The 21,950-nt window shown below is 38.5% G+C and overlaps 1 protein-coding gene and 1 long non-coding RNA gene across 2 annotated transcripts in view; both read left to right on the top strand.

Moving 5' to 3' along the window:
- LOC102803800 (methylcrotonoyl-CoA carboxylase beta chain, mitochondrial-like) overlaps positions 1 to 21,950 on the top strand; it is a 217,961-nt gene that overhangs the window by 134,184 nt on the left and 61,827 nt on the right. The window contains exons 11-12 of the mRNA XM_085506319.1: positions 437 to 503; positions 17,822 to 17,978. Of these exons, the coding sequence (XP_085362445.1) occupies positions 437 to 503; positions 17,822 to 17,978 (224 nt within the window). The remainder of the gene's footprint in view (positions 1 to 436; positions 504 to 17,821; positions 17,979 to 21,950) is intronic.
- Positions 1,023 to 2,769, top strand: LOC144349501 (uncharacterized). The gene is made up of 2 exons (XR_013419978.2): positions 1,023 to 1,110; positions 2,538 to 2,769. It is a non-coding gene; the product is annotated as an uncharacterized LOC144349501 (long non-coding RNA).

Raw genomic sequence — 21,950 nt, 5'->3', positions numbered from 1 at the left:
GTATTGCATTGTAATTGAGTTTAATTAAACTCCAATTAAAACGCAACCCTATATAGGAACGCGTTTTAATCGAGTTCATATCGCAACTATATTAAAAGTTAATTCAACTATATTAAAAGTTAATCCAATGAAGTCCTCGGAACATATTGCAATACAAGTATGTGTGTGTGTGTGTGTGTGTGTGTGTGTGTGTGTGTGTGTGCGCGTGCGTGCATGCGTGTGTATGTGTGTGTGTGTGTGTGTGTGTGCGTGCGTGTGTAATATGATAATGCTTTGAATTCAATATGATTATGATTTCTTTGTATTATCATCAAGTTGTTTAAAAAAAATGTTTATCCGTGCTGAATATAATCTGGTAGGGTTTCTGCAACAACAACCTTGGCAAGATATATGAGGATGTCAGCTTTTCAACCTTGACCCGTTTGTGTATTTTCAGGGCACGCATTTTATTGAACTATGTTGTCAACGAGGAATTCCACTTATATTTTTACAAAACATCACAGGTAATATATATTTATACATGAATGGTGATAATTTAAAAATTATTTGCGAGTAAATCATAGATAATGTGTTGTATTGTGAGAACAAATATGTATATTTTTTTTAGCATGTGGCATAAGTAAAAATATCAATGTTGCTTCATTGCCACATATTATTTTCCCTATCACCTGCAAATGACTTGTTTCCCTCTGTGTGCAGTTTTTTTTTTTTTTTGCCTTCGCAGACGAAGTCTGCCGAAGGCTTATAGATTGGGGTCCATTCATCTGTCTTTTACCTCTTATAACTTTGATATGCTCTGTCCAATGTTTTTCCAAGTTGGTGCATATGTAATTCTCAATGCCATACATATGCACGCCAAGTATTTTTTTGATTCGCCAAAGTTTCATTGTGTTTTTCTGTGATTTTCAACATTCTACTAGTAAAAATGCCAAAATTTGCCGGAAAAATCCGAGTTTTAACGATATCTCGCAAGAGAACTGGCATACCGTATTGCGCATGCGCCAGTCTAACCGCTAAGGAAATCGGCGTCGTTTTCGTCTGAGGATATTGTATTCCGGGACTGTATCTTTCTTTGCACAAGGCTTATATAGATTAAATTCTATCTCAAAGGTAAGAAACTGTGCTTATGGTATTTATTATGAACTTTGATTTATCCTTTTGTGTCCTGACTTTGGTGAGAAACTAGCGATCGCACCAGAAAAACAGTCCTGCTATTAGTTTAAGAACTGGTTATGAAACGTGTAAATCGAAAGTTTATCTCTTCATTTAGGAGGCTTGGGAATAACGTTTGGCATATAAAATACTGGAATAATAAAAACGTAAAAGTTTAGAACACGCTGATCGTGATTCTGTTATGCACGATTGCTATTTCCGGTGTTCATTGGCAACTGCTAGCAGATTGAAACTTGGTTTCGTGACGCCATATTAGACTAGAATTATCGAGAAAACACAAGTCAAGTTCGGCCAACCGTGACTGCTTGAAAGCAATGATGAAATTGAAAAGTACTGTAATTCAATATCAGTGAATCTATCATCACTTTAAAATTACCTTTGAAGTAAATATGATACCCGAGTGCGTTACTACACTCGTGACCGGGACCTCCATGCTCCATGCGGTGTTGAAGTTTATCGGTCAATCGAACCTCACATTTTCCCAATCAGCTATTTATTTCAGTACTGAAGTCAGGGTGGCAATTTCAATGTTTAGCTACCATAATTTATCTCCATTATGAGCAGGAAAATAAATTACGGACCTCGATTGAGATGGATTTAACGGTGACCATGTTTTTTATTGTTGACATTGTGCATTAAGGGATATGTGAAACAATATTAGGGAGGGGGTCAAATTCACGTAATCCTCAATTTTAATAGTCATAATTTTTTTTTTAAAAACTCCGGATATTATTTTATATATTATTTTAATACAACTACAATATGTTAATTAGTATGCAAATTAATATGCAAATTAGCAGCCAATCTGAGACAATTTTCTAGAATGAACACTGCAATCCAGTTCAAAGGAAATTTGACATACACTTAGGTTACTACCTCTGCTGATTAGTTTTTTATGCACTTCTATCTGCTTTTATATTAAATGTATTATTTTTTTGTATTTTTCTCAATAGTATTTTTTTATTTCTTTTGATAGCTTGGCATTCATTTGGTTCAGCTCAAGTGAAATTTTCTGCATATTCCTGGTCAGATTTTAATGACATTGAAAACACAAGTACTCTGGCTTTTTGCACATTCTTAATATTTTATTTTTGCAGAATCCCGTGAATATTAATTTGACAACTTTGTAGAGTGGAAACAGACTGGTGAATTAGTTCATCCTAGACTTTGGTAGAACATGTTTAAAATAGTACAGTGTGAACTGCAATTTCTTTCTGGCTGGTATAAATTTATTAAGTAATATTTTTTCGTACTAAAAAGACTCAAATATCTTTTTTAATTAAATCTAACAGCCAATGGGAGCACATATGCTACAACCTCTGCTTACTTTGGACTATTAAAATGTTTTTTTGTTTTTTTTTCAGGTGCAGAGCCAGATTTTTTTCTCAGAAAGCAAAGGCACTGGAACTACATGTATTACAAAAACATACCGGTACTATTCACTGCGTGTCTGACAATTGTATAAAGTTTCGCAGGTCCTCTTTTTTTTACTTTGAGAAGTTCTGTCAACCAAAGCATAAATATGTGTTTCTCTGTACATAAAATTTCACACGATTTGTTAATATTAATGTATGATAATAAAAACTTGATAATATTTTTCTGGATTTTTGCACTTTATTGGTATCATTATCGTATGAGAAGTAATCTTGTCCTTATTAGAGATATTGAAACTAATCCAGGGCCACAAACTAGTTCATCCAAACAGACACAACACTGACTCTACATATTTGTATACTTCCTTGTTATTTTACCTGTTGTACTGGTTTGGTGCTATCTGGTTTCCTTGTTGAGAATAATGCTGATCTGGATGGAGAGTGCTATAAACTTGAAAATGCCATAGAAATCACGTTTGCCAATTTATGTCCATGCAACTTTAGAATGACAACTAGCGAAGGCTATGTCATTCATGACTTGTGTTATGTAAAAAAATAACATAGGGTTTAAAGGTTTAATTGTTTGGTGGAGATTGATTAATGCAATATTAGAATTTACTATATTAGAATTTACTGTTCTGTGATTCATTCCAAAATGTATCCTTGATTTTTTTTTAGCTCCGCTGTCGACTTTGTCAAGCGGAGCCTATCATATGAGTGATTGTCCGTGTCAATGTTTTATTTTTCCGACTTCTTCTTGAAAACTACAAGCCTGAATGCTTTGATACTTAGTGTATATGTACCTTGGGTAGACCTCTATAGATATCTTCAATTCTCTAATTTTAGTGAATTTTTTTGTAATTTTTGGTAAAAAGTAATATTTTTGACTTCTTGTTAAAAACCGCAAGTCCAATTCCTTTGATATTACATATATAGGTACTACCTGTGGACCTCTCTCAGATTTGTTCATTTTGGAATGATATCTTTAATTCCCTAATTGACTCCCGTGTGCGAAGCACAAAAGGGAGTCTTTGCAGCTACCCTGTCTGTATGTACATGTATGTATGTATGTATGTCACTTTTTTTGTTCCACCGTTATCTCAAGAACCACTAATCAAATTTCGATGAAACTTGGTACACAGATGCTCTGGCATAATGCGCAGAGTTGATCAGGTTTTGGTAAAAAGCCATGAATATTAATTACCTAATTTGCATAATAATTAGCTGATTTTTAGAAGTTCCATGACTGTTCCACTGATATCTAAAAAAACACTTATTGGATTTTGATGAAACTTGGCACATGGATACTCTGAACTAATGCGCAGATTTGATTAGTTTTAGGTAAAAACCATGAATATTAATTACCTAATTTGCATGATAATTAACTGATTTTAAGCTGTTCCATGACTGTTCCACTGATATTTGAAGAACCACTCATTGGATTTTAATGAAACTTGGCAAATGGATGCTCTGAACTAATGCACAGATTTGATTAGTTTTGGGTAAAAATTTGTTTATATTAATTACCTATTTTGCATAATGATTAATCAATTTTCGGCTTTTCCACTGATATCTCAAGTACTAATCATAACATTTCAATAAAACTTGGTACATAGATGTCATATGACACTTCACATACCTGATAGTTTTTAGGGTAATATCAGTACATATTAATTACCTAATTTGCATAATTAATTAATTTTCAGCTTTTGATATTTCAAGTAGTAATGATCACATTTTAATGAAACCTGGTACATAGTTACTTTAGGACTGTGTAGAGACCCAATTAGTTTTTGGGTAAATATTTGTGCATATTAATCACCTTATTAGCATAATTAGTTAATTTTCATCTGATATCTCAAGTACATCACATTTCAATGAGACTTGCAACATAGATCTTGTAGGACTATTCAGAGACCTGATTAATTAATTATCTAATTTGCATAATTAGTTTTTTTTTTTGCTGTTCCATGGCTGCTGCACTGATGTCTAAAGAACCACTAATTGGATTTTAATGACACTTTTAAAGAGTACTCATCATCACATTTCAATGTATCTAGGACTATACACCATATTAGTTTTTGGTAAATATTTATGCTTCTTAATCACCTAATTAACATAAATAATTAATAATGGTATCTCAAGTACTGATCATCACATTTGAATAAAATTTGGTATATAAATGCTCTAGGACAATAGACAGCCTGATTAATTTTGGGTTAAAATCTGTTCATATTAATTCTTTAATTAGCATAATAATTTTTAGGTTCTAATCACATTTCAATCAAACTTGGTACATAGATATTACATTACGCAGAACTTATTACTTTTACATTGTGCAGACCTTATTAGTCCCCGTTCGGACGTAGTCCGAAAACGGGGACTTATGTTTTGCCCTGTGTGCGTCCGTGCGTCCGTCCGTGATCACCTGTATCTCGAACATGCATGGACCAATTAAGTTCAAACTTCACTCATACATCACACATTATATGGGACATATGCACATGCTTTTTTTTCATAATCCGATTAACGAAAGCCGAATAGCGGCCATTTTAAGGCCGAAAATGCATCAAAATCGCACATTTTCACCATTCCGGACCCGGATCTCAGTTATGCATGGACGGATTTTGTTCAAATTTGGTACATACATTAAACATAATAGGACCTTGATGCACGTCATTTTTTTTTTTGGATCGGGTTTGAAATGGCCGACTGGCGGCCATTTTGTTTCAAAGAATTCAGTTCTGGATCCATATCCGAGACATGTCTGGATTGATCAAGTTCAAACTTCACACACACAAGGTACATCATGTCATAAATATGTATGTGCATTTGTTTCATGATCTCATTAACGATAGCCAAATGGCGGCCGCTTTAAGGCCGAAAATGCATTGAAATCACACATTTTCACCATTCCGGACCCGGATCTCAGTTATGCATGGACGGATTTTGTTCAAATTTGGTACATACATTAAACATAATAGGACCTTGATGCACGTCATTTTATTTTGGATCGGGTTTGAAATGGCCGACTGGCGGCCATTTTGTTTCAAAGAATTCAGTTCTGGATCCATATCCGAGACATGTCTGGATTGATCAAGTTCAAACTTCACACACACAAGGTACATCATGTCATAAATATGTATGTGCATTTGTTTCATGATCTCATTAACGATAGCCAAATGGCGGCCGCTTTAAGGCCGAAAATGCATTGAAATCACACATTTTCACCATTCCGGACCCGGATCTCAGTTATGCATGGACGGATTTTGTTCAAATTTGGTACATACATTAAACATAATAGGACCTTGATGCACGTCATTTTTTTCCGGATCTAGTTCGAAATGGCTACCTGGCGGCCATTTTGTTTTAAAGAATTCAGTTCTGGATCCGTATCCGAGACATGTCTGGATTGATAAAGTTCAAACTTCACACACACATGGTACATTGTACATCATGTCACAAATAGATATGTGCATTTGTTTCATGATCCGCTTAACAATAGCTGAATGATGGCCATTTTAAGGCCGAAAATGCATCAAAATCACGTATTTTCACAATTCCGGAACCGGATCTCAGTCATGCATGGATGGATTTTGTTCAGATTTAGTACAATGTGTTGTACATATACAGGTGCATTTCAGTCATGATCTGCTTTGAATGTATATGTCACTCAAATATGAATGGAGCGGGGACGTGTCGTTGACAATGACTTGTTAGTTTTACACTTAAATCTGTTCATATTAGTTACCTTATTTGTATAAGCTTTTCCATCAATATCTCAAGTTAAAGTAATTATGAATTAATTTTGAATGTGTCTCCAATACTCTCAGCACACGGGAGTTCTTGCTAAGTTTTCTTTGATTTTGGTGAATATTTTTGTCATTTTTGGTAAAAAGTGATGTTTTCGACTTCTTGTTGAAAACTGCAAGTCCAATTGCCTTGATATTACATATATAGGTACTACATGAGGACCTCTCTCAGATTTGTTCAATTCACTACACTCAATTACCCACCATAAACTCCGGTCAGTCAAAATGACTATTTTGAACTGTAGGCATTAATCAGCGGTTCTGCCAATGACGGAGAAGTAGAATCTAGGTCAGGGGAAGCCCCATGACCCCAAGATTCTTTCCCTTACGTCACAAACCACGTGACCGAGCCCATATGGCGGCGCCATTACGGCTGGATATCCACTTTTCTTTTTCTCCGCATCGAGTGGAGATAAAGTCTAGCGAGCTCTGCCTGGATCGCTTGCTTTTTCCTGTCCAGTTTCTAGCTTGGGTTGTTGCCGCTGGTGTGGCATCTGACATTGTAGCTTGTAGGATAAGTTTTTCTTGTCATTTTTACCCTCGTGTCGTTTTCCCCTTTGTGTGTAGCATTTTTCACAACAAAGAAATAAAACCCGGGCGTCGTAGCTTAATCACTTGTTGATTTCATTACGTCACCTTTTCCTACTGTAATTCGCTTCCCTGATGCATGTCGTCTTCATTTTATGCTTGATCTACGTATTTAGAAATGAATAGCACCAGGGCTCGCTGCTGTTTTTTGGTCTCCTCGTTTTCGAGTCGACTGTGCAGTGGTTGTATTCAGAATTTACCAGCATAGAACCCGCATCCGAAATACTTTTTGCGTAGCTGCATGCGGGTTTGGGGGTTTTGCCTTGAAGGCATGTGTTTTTTCACTGGAGTTCTGAGGCCTGAGATATTTTTTCAGAGCCATCAAATCGCTGAGACTGACCGCGTCGCTTGTATTTTCACAGCAAGGTCGTGCGTCCAGTAAGAAAATCGGTTAAAGTGAGTTGCGTGATTGGCATGAGTGGAAAGTCCTCACGCTCGGCTACCGGTACTTTGTGTACCGAGACGTCGAGTAGGAGGTACTTGGCGGTGGAAGTGGTGGAGTAGATGGTGGAGGTACCGATATTTTTTCCCGATCTCCCCCGCTGATCTGAGGGCATCCTCACAGTCTGTGTTTTCAGGTGGTGGTTTACCCGATTTTACCGGCTACAGCGAGGCTGTGCCCCTGGAGGTCTTTCCCCCTGTTGCGGGTCCCTTTGTGGATCCTTCCTCGCATGGTGCCAGGTTTGCCTCCGAGATGAGGGCTTTGGTCGAAGGACTGTCGGGGCTAGTTGCGTTCCTGGCAGGCTGGGTAGATCAGACGCAGTCGGAGCGAGCTGTCTCAACTGCGGCCCCCCTGTGGGCAAGCAGGAAGAAACACGAAAGCATCGTTTGCATTCAAACACGACTCTTCCGGGAAACCCTCCGTTCCCAGCTGTGGCTCTCCCACTGATTTGGGGGAGGCCGAGGCTCAGGCTAGTTGCACCGGGTCTCCCCTGGGGCCTCGGGCACTGAATGCCAACAGGAATGCTGGCAGCCAAGCCTCCGATCTTTGGGCAGGGCTTTTGGGGCAGGGCACACGTTGCACCCCCTCCACTTTCAGTCAGCCAGGGTTCGTCGCGCGGTAATGGTACAACGGTAACGAATTTACCCTTGTGTCCGGTCTCCGCTGTGGGTTTTGACTCCCTTCTTACCGACCCACGGGCGTCCCCAGAGGGAACCGACCCTGTCATGAGACGCACAGTCGAACACGCTCTCTCTCACATATTTGAAGTGGAAAGGAGACAGTTCGCTCGCGTCGGATACAGCCGGTACCTCGAGCGGCCCCTCAGAGTCTTCCATTCGTAAAGACTCGGTGAGCCACTTCTTTGGGGAACTGAATGGTCCCTGAGGGAAGTGCTCAATACCTTAGATAAGTTCTCTATTTGTTCAGGACTTCGCCCTAATTATGAAAAAACTAGTGTTATTTGGATAGGGAGTAAACGACATTGCCTCGATAAGTTTTTATCAGACAGAGGTTTAAATTGGACAGACAATCCTTTTCAAGTACTGGGGGTCACATTTGATGTGAATTTAAATCTACTATGTGACCTTAATTATATTCCTGTTATCAACGATATTAAAAAGTTGTTTAAGTCATGGGAAAAGAGGCACTTGACACAAAAAAAGTTACAGTGGTAAAAACATTAGCAATTTCAAAACTGGTTCATTTGTTGACAGTTCTTCCAAACATGCCGGCTAATATCATCAAAGACCTGGAACAAATAATTTACAATTTTATTTGGAACTCTAATTATGATAAAATTAATAGAAATAGAATGTGCCTAGAATACAACGATGGTGGCTTGAAATTGACCCATTTATTATCATTTATGAAATCTATTAAATCATCCTGGATTTATAAATTACTCAGTGATGACTTTTATACATGGAAACAACTTTTTAATAGTCAACTAAAATTTAAACATCACTTGCTCAAGTGTATGGGGGAAGAACAAATAAGTTATATTAGACATACAGTATTGAGTGATAATCCATTTTGGAAAGATGTATTTACTGTATGGGAAGAAATTTGTATTACCATAACAGATTATATTGTAAATCAACCACTTTGGTATAACCCAGCAATATTGGTAGGAAATAACACTGTAATGTATAAGAAATGGCATCACAAAGGAATTGATGTAATTGGGGATTTATTGGTCAGGATGAAAGTAAAAATATTATGTCATTGAATGTATTTGGCCAAAAATGGAATATTACTCCAAAGTTTCTTCAATATCAATCTTTAATTACTGCAATCCCCAAAATTGGAAAACAAAACTGAAAAAAAATAAACAGACAACATGCAAGACGGATGTCTGTTATATTCCCAGTGGCAATAAGAAAATATCTAAAACTATTTATAGTTACTACATTCATCAATTAAGTCTAAAACAAAACCACTTACTGCTGTAAAAAAGTGGAGCGAGTTCTTTTCTTTGCAAACTGAAGAATTTCAGGATATTTTCATTCTGCCATATAAAACTACGGACGATGTATCATTGAGAAATGTTCAATTTCGATTATTACATAGAATTACACCAACTAACAGATACTTGCATTTAAGAAATTTGGTAGAGGATGAAAGATGTTCTTTTTGTGGTTTGTTTGTAGAAAGATGCCATCATTTGTTTTTTGAATGCCCCCATGTGCTTGAGCTTTGGACACAGGAAGAAAATTATTTAGAGGTTAACGGCAATATTTACATACAATTTTTTCAGAAAGATATAATATTGGGCATACCTTTAAATTCAAACAAAAATCACCTCTCCCTTTTAAATATTCTGGTACTTTTTACGAAATTGTATAATATGCGGTGTAAATGGAAACAGGTGCAGCCAAGTATACAGGCATGGAAAAAAAATTTGATTTAAACTTTAATACTGAGTATTCCAAGGCCATACAGAAAGATGGATTCAAAAGTATATGGGACCCCCTGTTTGATTCAATGGAGTTACTCTAAATGATTGTTTTGCTTTGTTTTTTCATCTTAATTTTTACGGTGTTATGTTAATTTGTATTTGTACTGTTTTAATATTATATAAAAATAATAATAATATAAAAAAAAAAAAAAAAGTATTCGAATGTTGGGTGCCCCCCGTTCGGGTTATGCACAGCGCCCTATGTGTTCACCAGAGTGATGAAACAGGTACTGCTGCTGCTTCACCAAATGCCGGTACACCTCAATCCGTACCTAGACGACTGGTTACTACACAACACGGACAAGGGGTTATTAGCCAAACACGTCAGGCTAACACAGGATTTACTTCACCAGTTGGGCTCTTTAGTAAATCGACAAGTCCCATCTCGACGCAACGCACTGTTGGTGTTCCTGGGCATAGAGTTTGACACAGAGGTAGGCTTGGTATACACCATGTAGCTATTTCAAGCAAGTTGCTTAGCGCTAAGCAGCCTAGCCGAATGCCTAGTCGGCGTTCCCTCAGTGTCCCTCTGAGAACTAATGCGGATCATTGGAATGGTGACCTCGGTTCGAAGGATGGTTCCTCAAGCCGCACTATGCAGCGGCCCGGTACAACGCTTGTTGTTACAACGCCGAGCTCTCCTATGGGAACTAGATAGGCAGGTTTTGATCTTGGACCAAGTGAAGGAAGCCCTGCCCTGGTGGTCGTCACTGGCCAACCTTGGACAGGTGGCCCCTTTGGACCCACTCACCGCAGGTATGACTCTGGTAACAGATGTCTCCCTCCAAGGTTGGGGAGCGCACTGCATTAGTTTCGGAACCACCATTTCAACCGTCTCGAACTGAAAGCAGTGCACTTAGCACTATCTCACTTTCTACCCGTAGTTCAAGACCACAGAGTCCTGCTCCGCACAGGCAACGCAGTGGTGGTCTCTTTCAAGAAGAAGGGGGACGCGTTCCCCATTGTCGTCAGTCTTAGCGGAGCAAATTCTCCTTTGGTGCCTGGAATACAATGTGGAGCTAACCGCACACCACCTTCCAGGGGTGAGGAACAGTCTTGCAGATGCCCTTTCGTGGCGGCTCCGTCTCCAGAACACGAAGTGGCTGATACCCTAGTGGGTAGCCTCCATGCTGTTTCGGCTGTGGGATGGTCCAAAGATAGACCGGTTTGCCGCACCCCGGAATGCCAAGCTCCTGATGTACATAACACTCCTGCTGACTCCAGGAGCCTAGGCCAGGGTCGATTTGCTAACCCTGTGGACCCACTTAGTTGTGTATGCCTTTCCTCCCTTCCCGCTAGTTCACCGGGCACCGGAGAAAACTTCGACAGGTGCACACCTGCATATTGTCATTGGTCGCACCCAACTGGCCAATCAGGGCCTAGTTTCCACTTCTGCTGGAAATGCTAGTCGAAACACCAGTAGTGCTTCCGGACTTACCGGACCTGCTGTCCCAACCGGACGGCGCACTACCAACGAGCCCAGCGGGTATTGCGCATAGAGGCTCTCAGTAGACCCGCACATATGAAAGCTTTATCTGCGGGGGCTGCCAACGTCCTGGCCAGGGCGAACAGGGATTCCACCAACGCGGCCTACATTTCTAGGTTGCGAGCATACACTGATTGGTGTAGCGGAAGGGAGATTGTTCCATACTATCCCTCTATTGGCCAGGTAGCAGACTCCTTCGTCCACCTGTTTGACGAAGTGGGTTTGTCCTACACAGCGATCATTGGCTACAGGTCGGCCTTGTCTCCCACCATTGAGAATGTTTCGGGAACAAGACTAGCCGATTGTCCTATTATTAGGAGACTATTTACTGCTTTCCAGACGCCGAGACCCCGTAGAAGGGAACCACCCAACTGGGATTTTTCGGTTGTTGTCCGTTCTAAGCAGACTGCTCTTTGAGCCTCTCTGTTCAGCACCACTCAAATTTTTGGCGTGGAAAATAGTCTTTCTACTGGCCCTCGCCTCAGGTAGGCGTCGATCAGAACTAGGCGCACTTTCTTTCTCGGACGGGTGCGCTGTAGAGTATGCACTATGCAAATGAGTTCACATCTCATTGACCTCTGTATTTGACCTTTATGTTGTATTGTATTCACTACCTGAGCCATGGTGTGATGGCTGCACTTATAGTTGTGTGTAATAAACCAATCCTGTGTAATCCTCTACCTGGTCTAACCATCCTTGATTCTACATGGTGTCAGAAGTAGGATTCTGCTATCCACAACATAACTACATGTATATTTATTATGTATGGTGTAAAGAAAATCTGTTTTGACTGACAGGTAACAAACAAAGACATTCTGGTAAGACACTGCTAAATTTCTTTGTATAATTTCAAGACGAAGTCTTCCAGTGAGTATAATGGCTGATTCATTTCAAAAACCAAACATCTTAACATTTGAAGGGGATGTAGCTGAAAATTGGAGGATTTTTGAACAGTAATATGACATTTTCATAAGTGCAGCTCATGGTGATAAAACTCCCAAGACAAAAGCATTCATCTTGTTGAATCTTGCGGGTAGTGAAGCTGCTATACGTGCAGATGATGGTTCTGTCATAACTGCTTCAGAAACCAGGGAGGACCCAGAGTGTCTGAAACGCAAGTTTAGGGAAGTATGCAACCCTCAGTCTAATGTCACTATGGAAAGGCATAAATTCAATACTCGTAATCAGAAACAGGGTGAAACTGTCCAGGCATATGTTAGTGATCTTCGAAATAAAGTGAAAAGCTGCAAGTTTGATGCATTACAAGACGAGCTAATTCGTGATAGACTAGTTTGTGGTATTGCCAATGAGAGTGTTAGACGACTCCTTCTTCGAGAATGTGATTTAACATTAATTAAAGCCATCAGCATCTGTCAAATACATGAAATAAGTGAACAGCATTCAAAAACATTGCAGTGCAGATCAAACATAGATGCAGTACAAAGGGGTACACGTCCTAAGCAGCGACCAATTCCAAATTACAAGGCTAACTCTTCATCAGATCAAAACCAGAAATATACTAGCAAACAAATTAAGAATTGTCGAAACTGTGGAAACGCTCATCCTGTTAGGAAATGTCCAGCATTTGGTAAATCATGTCATAGTTGCCATAAAATGAATCGTTTTCAGAAATGCTGTCGATCTAGTGGAAACAATCGTGGGTTCAACAGAGCAATTCATGAAGTTGAAGAATATGATGATGACATGTATCAGTTTGTGATTGAAGATTTTGACATAGAAACTATTGGTATGAATTCTGCTGCAAACAAAGATGAAATCCATAGTTGTGTATATATTAATGACAGACGTGTTGACTTTAAAGTTGACACAGGTGCTAAATGTAATGTCTTGCCCATGGGAGTATATCAGCATGTGTGTGCAGGACATAAAGAACAAATTGATACACGTAAAAGAGTACAATTAATTGCATATGGAGGTGATAGTATGAACACTGTAGGAACCACAAATTTGACATGTTGCAGTGGTAACCATACTTACAATTTGAAATTCCACATTGTTGACAAGAATATCAAACCACTACTTGGCTCACAAGATTGCCTACGAATGCATTTATTCTCACTTGGCCAAGAAGTTCATCAAATAGAAACTGTACAATCATTCTCCGAATCTATTCTCAAAGATTACTCAGACCTTTTCAATGATGATCTTGGTAAATTGTCTTGTTTTTACAAAATGAAAGTCGACCCGAGTGTACCTCCAGCAATTCAGCGTCCACACTATCCTATGCGCACTGTGGAAGAGGTAGCAGCAAATATGGCAAATGCTACCGTGTTTTCGAAACTGGATGCAAAATGTCCATTTTGGCAAATACCACTAGATACAGAATCCTCATTGCTTACTACTTTTAGTACACCATATGGAAGGTACAGATTTCTTCGAATGCTGTATGGTATAAATTCAGCATCTGAGGTCTATCAGTGTGCAATGGAACAGATATTTGCTGGATATCCATGCGAAATAATTGTAGAGGATATATTTGTAGCAGGCAATGGTAATGATGAGCATGATGATAACTTAAAGCAAGTATTGGATCGGGCTAGACAAGTCTCCTTAAAGCTGAATCCTGATAAATGCAAGTTCTGTTTGAAACAAGTCAGCTATGTAGGAGAAGGTAAGGGCGATCAACGATATGCCTGTTCCAGATGGTCCAGCTGCCCTGCATCGTTTCTTGGGTATGATCAATTATCTATCAAGGTTCATCAATAACCTTAGTGAAATTGCAGCACCATTGTACGAGTTGATACACAATGATGTAACATGATATTGGCTTGATCAGCATCAGAAAGCATATGAACAACTGAAACAATTTATAACTAGCCCAGCAACTCTTAAGTACTATGATGTTTGTAAGCCAGTCACGTTAACATGTGACGCTTCACAATTTGGATTGGGAGCAGCATGCTTACAAAATGGAGAGCCAATAGCTTTTGCCTCTCGAATGATGACTCCAACGAAACGAAACTATGCTCAAATTGAAAAAGAATTGTTGACTGTTGTATTTTCATGTTGCAAGTTCTATGATTATGTCTACGGGGAAAAAGATAACAGTTGAGACTGATCATAAGCCACTAATTTCCATAATGAGCAAACCACTTCATTCAGCACCAGCTCGCCTACAGCGAATGACGTTACTGCTACAAAAGTTTAACATAACACTGGTGTATAAACAAGGTAAAGAATTATACTTAGCTGATACATTGTCCAGAGCTCCATGCAGTAACACTGTGCAATGTGATTCAGAAGACATGAAATTTGATGTAATGACCATCATGCCAATATCAGATGAAAGATTAGCTGAATTAAAGATTGAGACAAGTACTGATAGCACTCTAAGAAAGCTAACTAATGTAATTCAACACGGATGGCCAATGTACAAGAAGCTTTTGCCTGAAATTCGATCTTACCATGCGTTCCGTGATGAACTCACAATTGATGATGGTCTTGTAATGAAAGGACCTAGATTAGTTATACCGACATCATTACGAGCCAAATACATAGCTCTACTACATGGAGGACATCCGGGAGTTGAAGCAACTAAGTGCAGAGTCAGAGATATTGTATTTTGGCCATGCATGTCTGACGACATTGATAAGGCATTGTCTTCCTGTGCTGTGTGTAATAGCTTGAGAGCACACCAACAGAAAGAGCCACTAAAATCTTATCCTGTACCAGATCTACCATGGTCAACAGTAGCAACAGATATATTTCAATGGAATGGTCTACATTATCTTGTGCTTGTGGACTCGTACTCGAGATGGTTTGAAATGGACACGCTGCGTAATATGACATCCAGGACTGTGATAAGTAAAATCAAGAGACATTTCACAGTACATGGTATCCCTCACACTATTATTTCAGATAACGCAGGACAATTTGCAAGTATAGAGTTTAAACAGTTTTCAAAGGAATAGAATTTTAACCATATAACAAGTAGCCCTGAATATCCGCAGTCAAATGGTCTTGAGGAAAGAGCAGTACAGAGCGCTAAAAAACTTCTAGAGAAAACAGAGCGAGAAGGATCCGATTTGTATCTCAATTTATTAAATCTTCGCAATGTGTCTAGTGATAATACATTAGGATCTCCAGCTCAACGATTAATGTCAAGAAGAACGCGCACTTCAGTACCGATCAGCAAACCACTACTAAATACACACATTAAGAATTCAAGAAAGATTTCATCACAACTGAGCAGGAAGCATGGACAAAAGAAGAAGCATTTTGACAAATCAGCTAAAGCACTAACACCACTTATTAAAGCCAAACCAAACAGTACGGTTACAAACCCCAAATGGCTATAATCGCTTAGGATTAGTCAAACATATTTCCAACAATCCGGATCCTACATTGTTGAAGTAGGAAACAAAGAACTGAGAAGAAATCGTCGTCACATTCTACCAGTCACTGAACCTTCACCTAAACAAGAATTTCATGAGAGTGAATTACCTGATGAAATCCGCATACCAAATAAAAAACCCATTACTACATCAACTGAGAACACAATCCATACAGATAACAATGAACATGTTCAAAATGATATATCTACATCACCTGTAAGACACATTACGGTCGTACTGTCAGACCAAATCCCAAGTACAGAGATTATGTTGTATAGGATATTACAATTTTTAACTAGTTTAGATCAAGCTTAAAAAGCTTAGGAGGCAGAATAAACCTCAGCTTTTTGGCTTGGAGGAAGAGTAGTCCACCTCTACTCCATAAAAAATAAATAAAATAGAATAAAAAAAAAATGTGTATATGTATGATAATCTATTCGTTAAATAAAAAACAAGCAAAACAATATATAAATAACAAAATCGATTCTCATATTTATATGTGCTTATTATTATCATGAAGTCAATGAACTTGAGCAATGAACTCTTTAACAAATATGGACTGAACCTTGAAAAGATTTTGAATTCACAATTGTATGAATTTCGACATATCTTGAAAGGGAGGGTGTAGAGTATGCATTATGCAAATGAGTTCACATCTCATTGACCTCTGTATTTGACCTTTATGTTGTATTGTATTCACTACCTGAGCCATGGTGTGATGGCTGCACCTATAGTTGTGTGTAATAAACCAATCCTGTGTAATCCTCTGCCTGGTCTAACCATCCTTGATTCTACACCTTTATGGACGATCAAGATGTGCTAAAGACACGAATCTGGTTTCTCACCAAGAACCAAATCCCAGGACACGATCCTCAACCGATCGTCATCCCCCAGCTGTCAAATATTGTCGGCCCGGTGGATCAGGTGGAATTGCTTCTCTGTCCGGTTCGAGCATGGGGTTGCTTCCAAAACCGTACTAAGGATTCAGGACGGCGTGCCAGGCACATGTTTTTGTGTTACGGCCCAGGCAGGCAGGATAGGCCGGCCTCCCGAACTTCCATCACCAGGTGGATTACTGTGACTGTATTAGAGGTCTATAATACTTTAACTTCCTCAACACAGAGCTTGCAGAGACACCAAGTACGAGCGCATGAGGTCTGTGCGATTGCCAACTCGCTAGTGCTAGCGTCAGGCGCCCCCCTCGAGTACACACTGAGGGCAGGCTTCTGGAGAACGCAAAACGTCTTTATCAACTACTACCTAAGAGACACCCAATCCATTGAGGAGGGTCTCTTCAGGTTGGGTCCCGTCGTAGCGGGTCGGACATGGTTTGCTGACCCAGCCCGAACGACCACAAGGGTCCCTGCACATAGGAGATAAGTCAGTCTCAGCATTTTTGCAGTCAGATTTCTATATCATCAGCACTCCCTGGAAGCTCCCAAGTTTCGCTTTCGACCTATGCCCTCATGCAGAACTGTTTCGGCCTTCACCTCGAAAGCATACTACCCCCGGAATTGGGTTTGGGGCTAGCTTTCTTGGGCACACCGAACCCTGTCACCGCAGCAGCCATTTATTTGGCTTCTTGCTCCGGGGACAGCACAGGCAAGGTAAGACACCACCCTTTTTGGGTCTTAACTAAGGTGTTGAGTGATTGTTATAGAGTGTTTCATCCCGGACTGGGAAGAGACTTTCATCATTTTTCTGTTTGCTCGGAAAACCTGCCACCTATCGGCGTCTGACTCTGCCTACAGTTCATAATAGTCATTTTGACTGACCAGAGTCCAATTGCTTTTATATTACATATATAGGTTCTACATGTGGACCTCTTTCAGATTTGTTAATTTCATGGTGATATCTTCAATTATCTAATGTTGATGATTATTTTTGTCATTTTTGGTGAAAAGTGATATTTTTGAATTCTTGATGAAAAGTCCCCTTGCTTTGATACTGTACATATTGTTCATTTTCCAATGATATCTTCTGTTTTTTAATTGAAATGTGCATTGCTAACAGCGAAGCTATCTCAGCCGACAGGCTGCTTGTCTTGTCTTGTTTTGTTGTGTTTAAGATGTAACATTCAGACACTTTCTACATGACATATGCTTTGTTGTATGTTACCTTTGTTGTTTTTCAGGTTTTATGGTTGGTAAAGATGCTGAGGCTGGAGGTATTGCCAAAAATGGAGCTAAATTAGTGACAGCTGTCTCATGTGCCAGAGTTCCGAAAATCACTGTAATTATTGGTGGATCATATGGAGCTGGGAATTATGGAATGTGTGGAAGAGCATATAGGTTTGTAGATTGCTTTGACACTTGATGTACTTGATGTTATTGACAGAAGTTCTTTATTTTCACTGAAGGGATGATTCTGTGAAAATAAAATAGATAGACCCCTATCAGTTTTGTTTATTTCATGATAATATCTTTAATTCTCTAATTTTGATGAATATTTTTGTTGTATATGGACTACTTGTTGAAAACCGCATTTCTGATTGCTTTGGAACATATGAAATGTGCATTGAAATGTGCTTTGATATCTTTGGTAAAAAAGGATACATAGCAAATGTAAACTTGTGGCATATTTGACTTCATGGCTATGTTAAAAATTATATATGAACAATTTTGGTGGTAAAGTTTGGTGCGCATGCTCGCAACAGGTGTGCCACGTTAGCTCGTCGCTGCGAACTCTCTGTTCTACAATATTTTCAAAGAACTAACTTTATAGCTTGTTACCATGCTTAGTGCTTTACCTAACAGTACGCAGAAATGGGGGATCGTCCGCGTCTTGATAAAAAGAAGGGCAAATCTGCTACAAACAACGAAACAACGTCATGCTATTTTCAAGATGTTCATAGTGACAATGACATTCTGCCTGATACACCTGTAACAGGGGATGAACATCAAACTATGAGTAATCTTTCTCTTGCCAATATGAAGTCCCTAATGAAGTCATGTCTATGTGAATTGGAGAAAGAAGTTTCTGGTATTACTGCCACCACGTCGTCCATTTTAAAGGAACAAAAGAAAATTTCAGAACGAGTGGCCGTTGTTGAAAACAGGTGTACAGATTTTGAGAATTCATTACAGTTCATATGCCAGGACGTAGACAACGTAAAAAGTGCTGTCCAAAGTCTTCAGTCACAGGTATCTAGTTTACAGTCAGCTTTGGCGTCAACCACTGAGAGATTAGTAATTACGGAGACGGCATCTATCAATTTGGAGCGGTATACACGGGGATATAATCTTAGATTTGGTGGAATCGCAGAAAACAAAAAAGAAGACTGTGCAACTATTATGACTAACATTTTAACAGAGAAATTTGAAATGTCTAATGTATTAATTGACAACGCCCATCGCGTTCCAATACGTGACAATAGGAAGGAAAAAAGTGTACCACGACATATATTGGTTAAATTTCCCGTACGGCTTCAGCGTAGCGATATCCTTGCTAAGAAACGTTCCTGCTTAGGTGATACGGGAATATTTGTAACTGTAGATCTCTGTAAATCAGACTTGGATGCCAATCGTGCTCTGAAGGATGTTATGAACTCTGCTTATAAGAATGGTAAAAAAGTATGTTTCACAAATGGTAAACTATTTATCGATGGTCAGTTACATAATAGTCTTAGTAATATATAGTAATGTAGACTATTGTGTAATGTAACAATATAACATTTATCAGACCCATTACTGCATTTTATGTCGTCGTGCTACAAGGGAGTCCTTATGTAGCCAAACTTATTTGTTTTGGTATTTAAAGTGAATATACTATACTGCCAAAAGTTTCAACTTCCATTTTAAGTGGAAATAATTAAAATAACCAAAATGAGTCAATTGTATATGTTTGACCTCCTGTACTGTTTTCAAATAATGTGATACATGTCTACCAAGCTCTGTCTTTATGGTCATCTACATGTGGCTCAAATTATATAAAATAGTTGTTATCACTTTTGCTTTTTTTTCTTGAGTCGGTGGATGGTAACGCTAGTCGAATTCAAGTTTTTTTTTATTGTTAATACTAGTATAATGCATTTAAAAAATACACATTCTAGAAATCAAATTTGGTCAACAGTATATCAAAGCGTATAATTCCAAAATTGATTGTATCTATCGTGATTAGATTTGTCACTTTTATTCTCTTGAATACCAAACTATTTTTTTCTACTAAAAGGCCTATACCTACCTCTTAATAGCTATACATAACAATCAACTTAGAACAGAGAACTTGCCATGCCGAGCATCTCTCGAGCTTTTTATTTTCTCCTGGCATTTTGCCCTTTTTTGGTATACAATGTCATGGCTTATTGCCTCTTTGTTTTTTTGCCCTTTTGTGTTTTTGGGCACTTGTGTGTTTTTTGTGGACATCGTTGTAGATGGCTGCTGTTTTTTTGTCGTTGTTTTTCTTGTTATTTGGAGACTAAAACCATTACCTGTAATTCACCCTATTGATACTAGATGCATTTTTGTAGACACAAATAACTATAATTCCTGTAATGTTGAGTCAATTTAATATAATTTCCTTAAATGTAAGGGGTTTAGGAAACCAAAAGAAAAGAAAGTCTGTTTTTGACTGGCTAAAAAATAACAAATCTCAGATCATTTTTCTTCAGAAAACGCACACAGTCGAGAAAGGTGAGCAGGTTTTGACAGATCAATTGTCTGGTCATTGCATATTTTCTCATGGAAATTCATTGAGTTGAGGTACGGCCATCATCTTTCGTAATCTACAGGATTATACAATACATTCAGTCACAAAAGATTCCATGGGAAAAGTCATTATTATCACAGTGGATATTATGGGTAAGCCCTACACTCTTATTAATTCATATGCACCTAACAATGAAACCGATCATGTTCTCTTTTTTGAATCTGTTACTTAATTCTATTACTATTCAACCAGACAGTGAATTTGTTTGGGGAGGGGACCATAATTTTACACCAGATATTCTTCAAGATAGAATGAGAGGTAACCCGACACTTTGGCGTAACTCACTTTCAAAATTTGACGATATATGCTCCGAACTTGATTTGATCGACATCTGGCGGCTGCGTAATCCCGGTACTAAGCGTTTTACTTGGCGGCGCCTAAGACCTAGGCTTATACAGAGCCGTTTAGATTATTTTTTAGTTAGTAGCTCGATTCAATTAGCAGTGAGTGCCGCAGACATTGTCCCCTGTGTGCTTTCGGACCATTCTGCTATAACTTTAACCATTGGTGATGACCGATGTAGACTTGGAACATCATATTTGAAATTCAATAATAGCTTTTTAGAAGATACAAGTTTTATTAATCTAATTCAGGATAATTTTTTAACGTGGGTTGACGCGTTTGGACAAAATAACAGTATACTCTTGTGGGAATTTCTTAAATACAAAATCAAAAACTGTACAATGAAGTATAGCAAGTCAAAAGCGGTTGCCAGGAAAGATAAAATACGTGATTTGGAAAATAAACTATCGGAATTAGATAAATTGATGTCAACCCGTCCAACTATTAATATTCAAAATGAGCTCGAAAACGCACAAAAACAATTACAGGGGAATATGCGTACATTACAAACAGAGCAATAATCCGTTCCCGTACAAGCTGGTACGAACAGGGTGAATAAAATACTGATTGACAGCAACAACAGATCTCTACATAATGCAAATGATGTTCAAGCAGAAATTAAACATTTTTATGTTAATTTATACCGCAGTAGGTGGATAAATCAATTAAATATGGACAATTTATTTACAACCCACTCCAAATTAAATTCCATGGAAAGAGATTCGTGTGAAGGCCCCATCACAATGAACGAGGCGTTTGAAGCGCTAAAGTGTTTACCAAGCAATAAAGCCCCAGGTAATGATGGATTAAGTCCAGAATTTTACCGCACATTTTGGCCTCTAATTGGAGAAATTGTCGTAAATTCCCTAAATACTGCATATATGCACGGTAAACTTAGCAACAGTCAACAACATGGGGTTATCACACTCATTGAAAAAAAGGGGAAAGATAAAAGATTTATCAAAAACTGGAGACCAATAACCTTACTTAATACTGATTACAAAATTGCATCAAAATGCATTGCACGAAGACTTGATAAAATTCTTCCAAAAATTGTTAATGAAACGCAGTCAGCCTTTATTAAGAGTAGATCAATTGGGGACTGTGTACGCCTTATTGAATCAATTATGCATTACACCAAAGATACTAATCAGCCAGGAATACTTATAGCCATTGATTTTCAAAAGGCTTTTGATAGCTTGGAATGGGATTTT

The sequence above is a fragment of the Saccoglossus kowalevskii genome, chromosome 12, assembly GCF_978046115.1.
Source record: "Saccoglossus kowalevskii chromosome 12, keSacKowa6.1, whole genome shotgun sequence".
NCBI lineage: Eukaryota > Metazoa > Hemichordata > Enteropneusta > Harrimaniidae > Saccoglossus > Saccoglossus kowalevskii.
The sequence above is the reverse complement of the archived record's forward strand: the minus strand, read 5'-3'. Positions and strand labels throughout refer to the sequence as shown.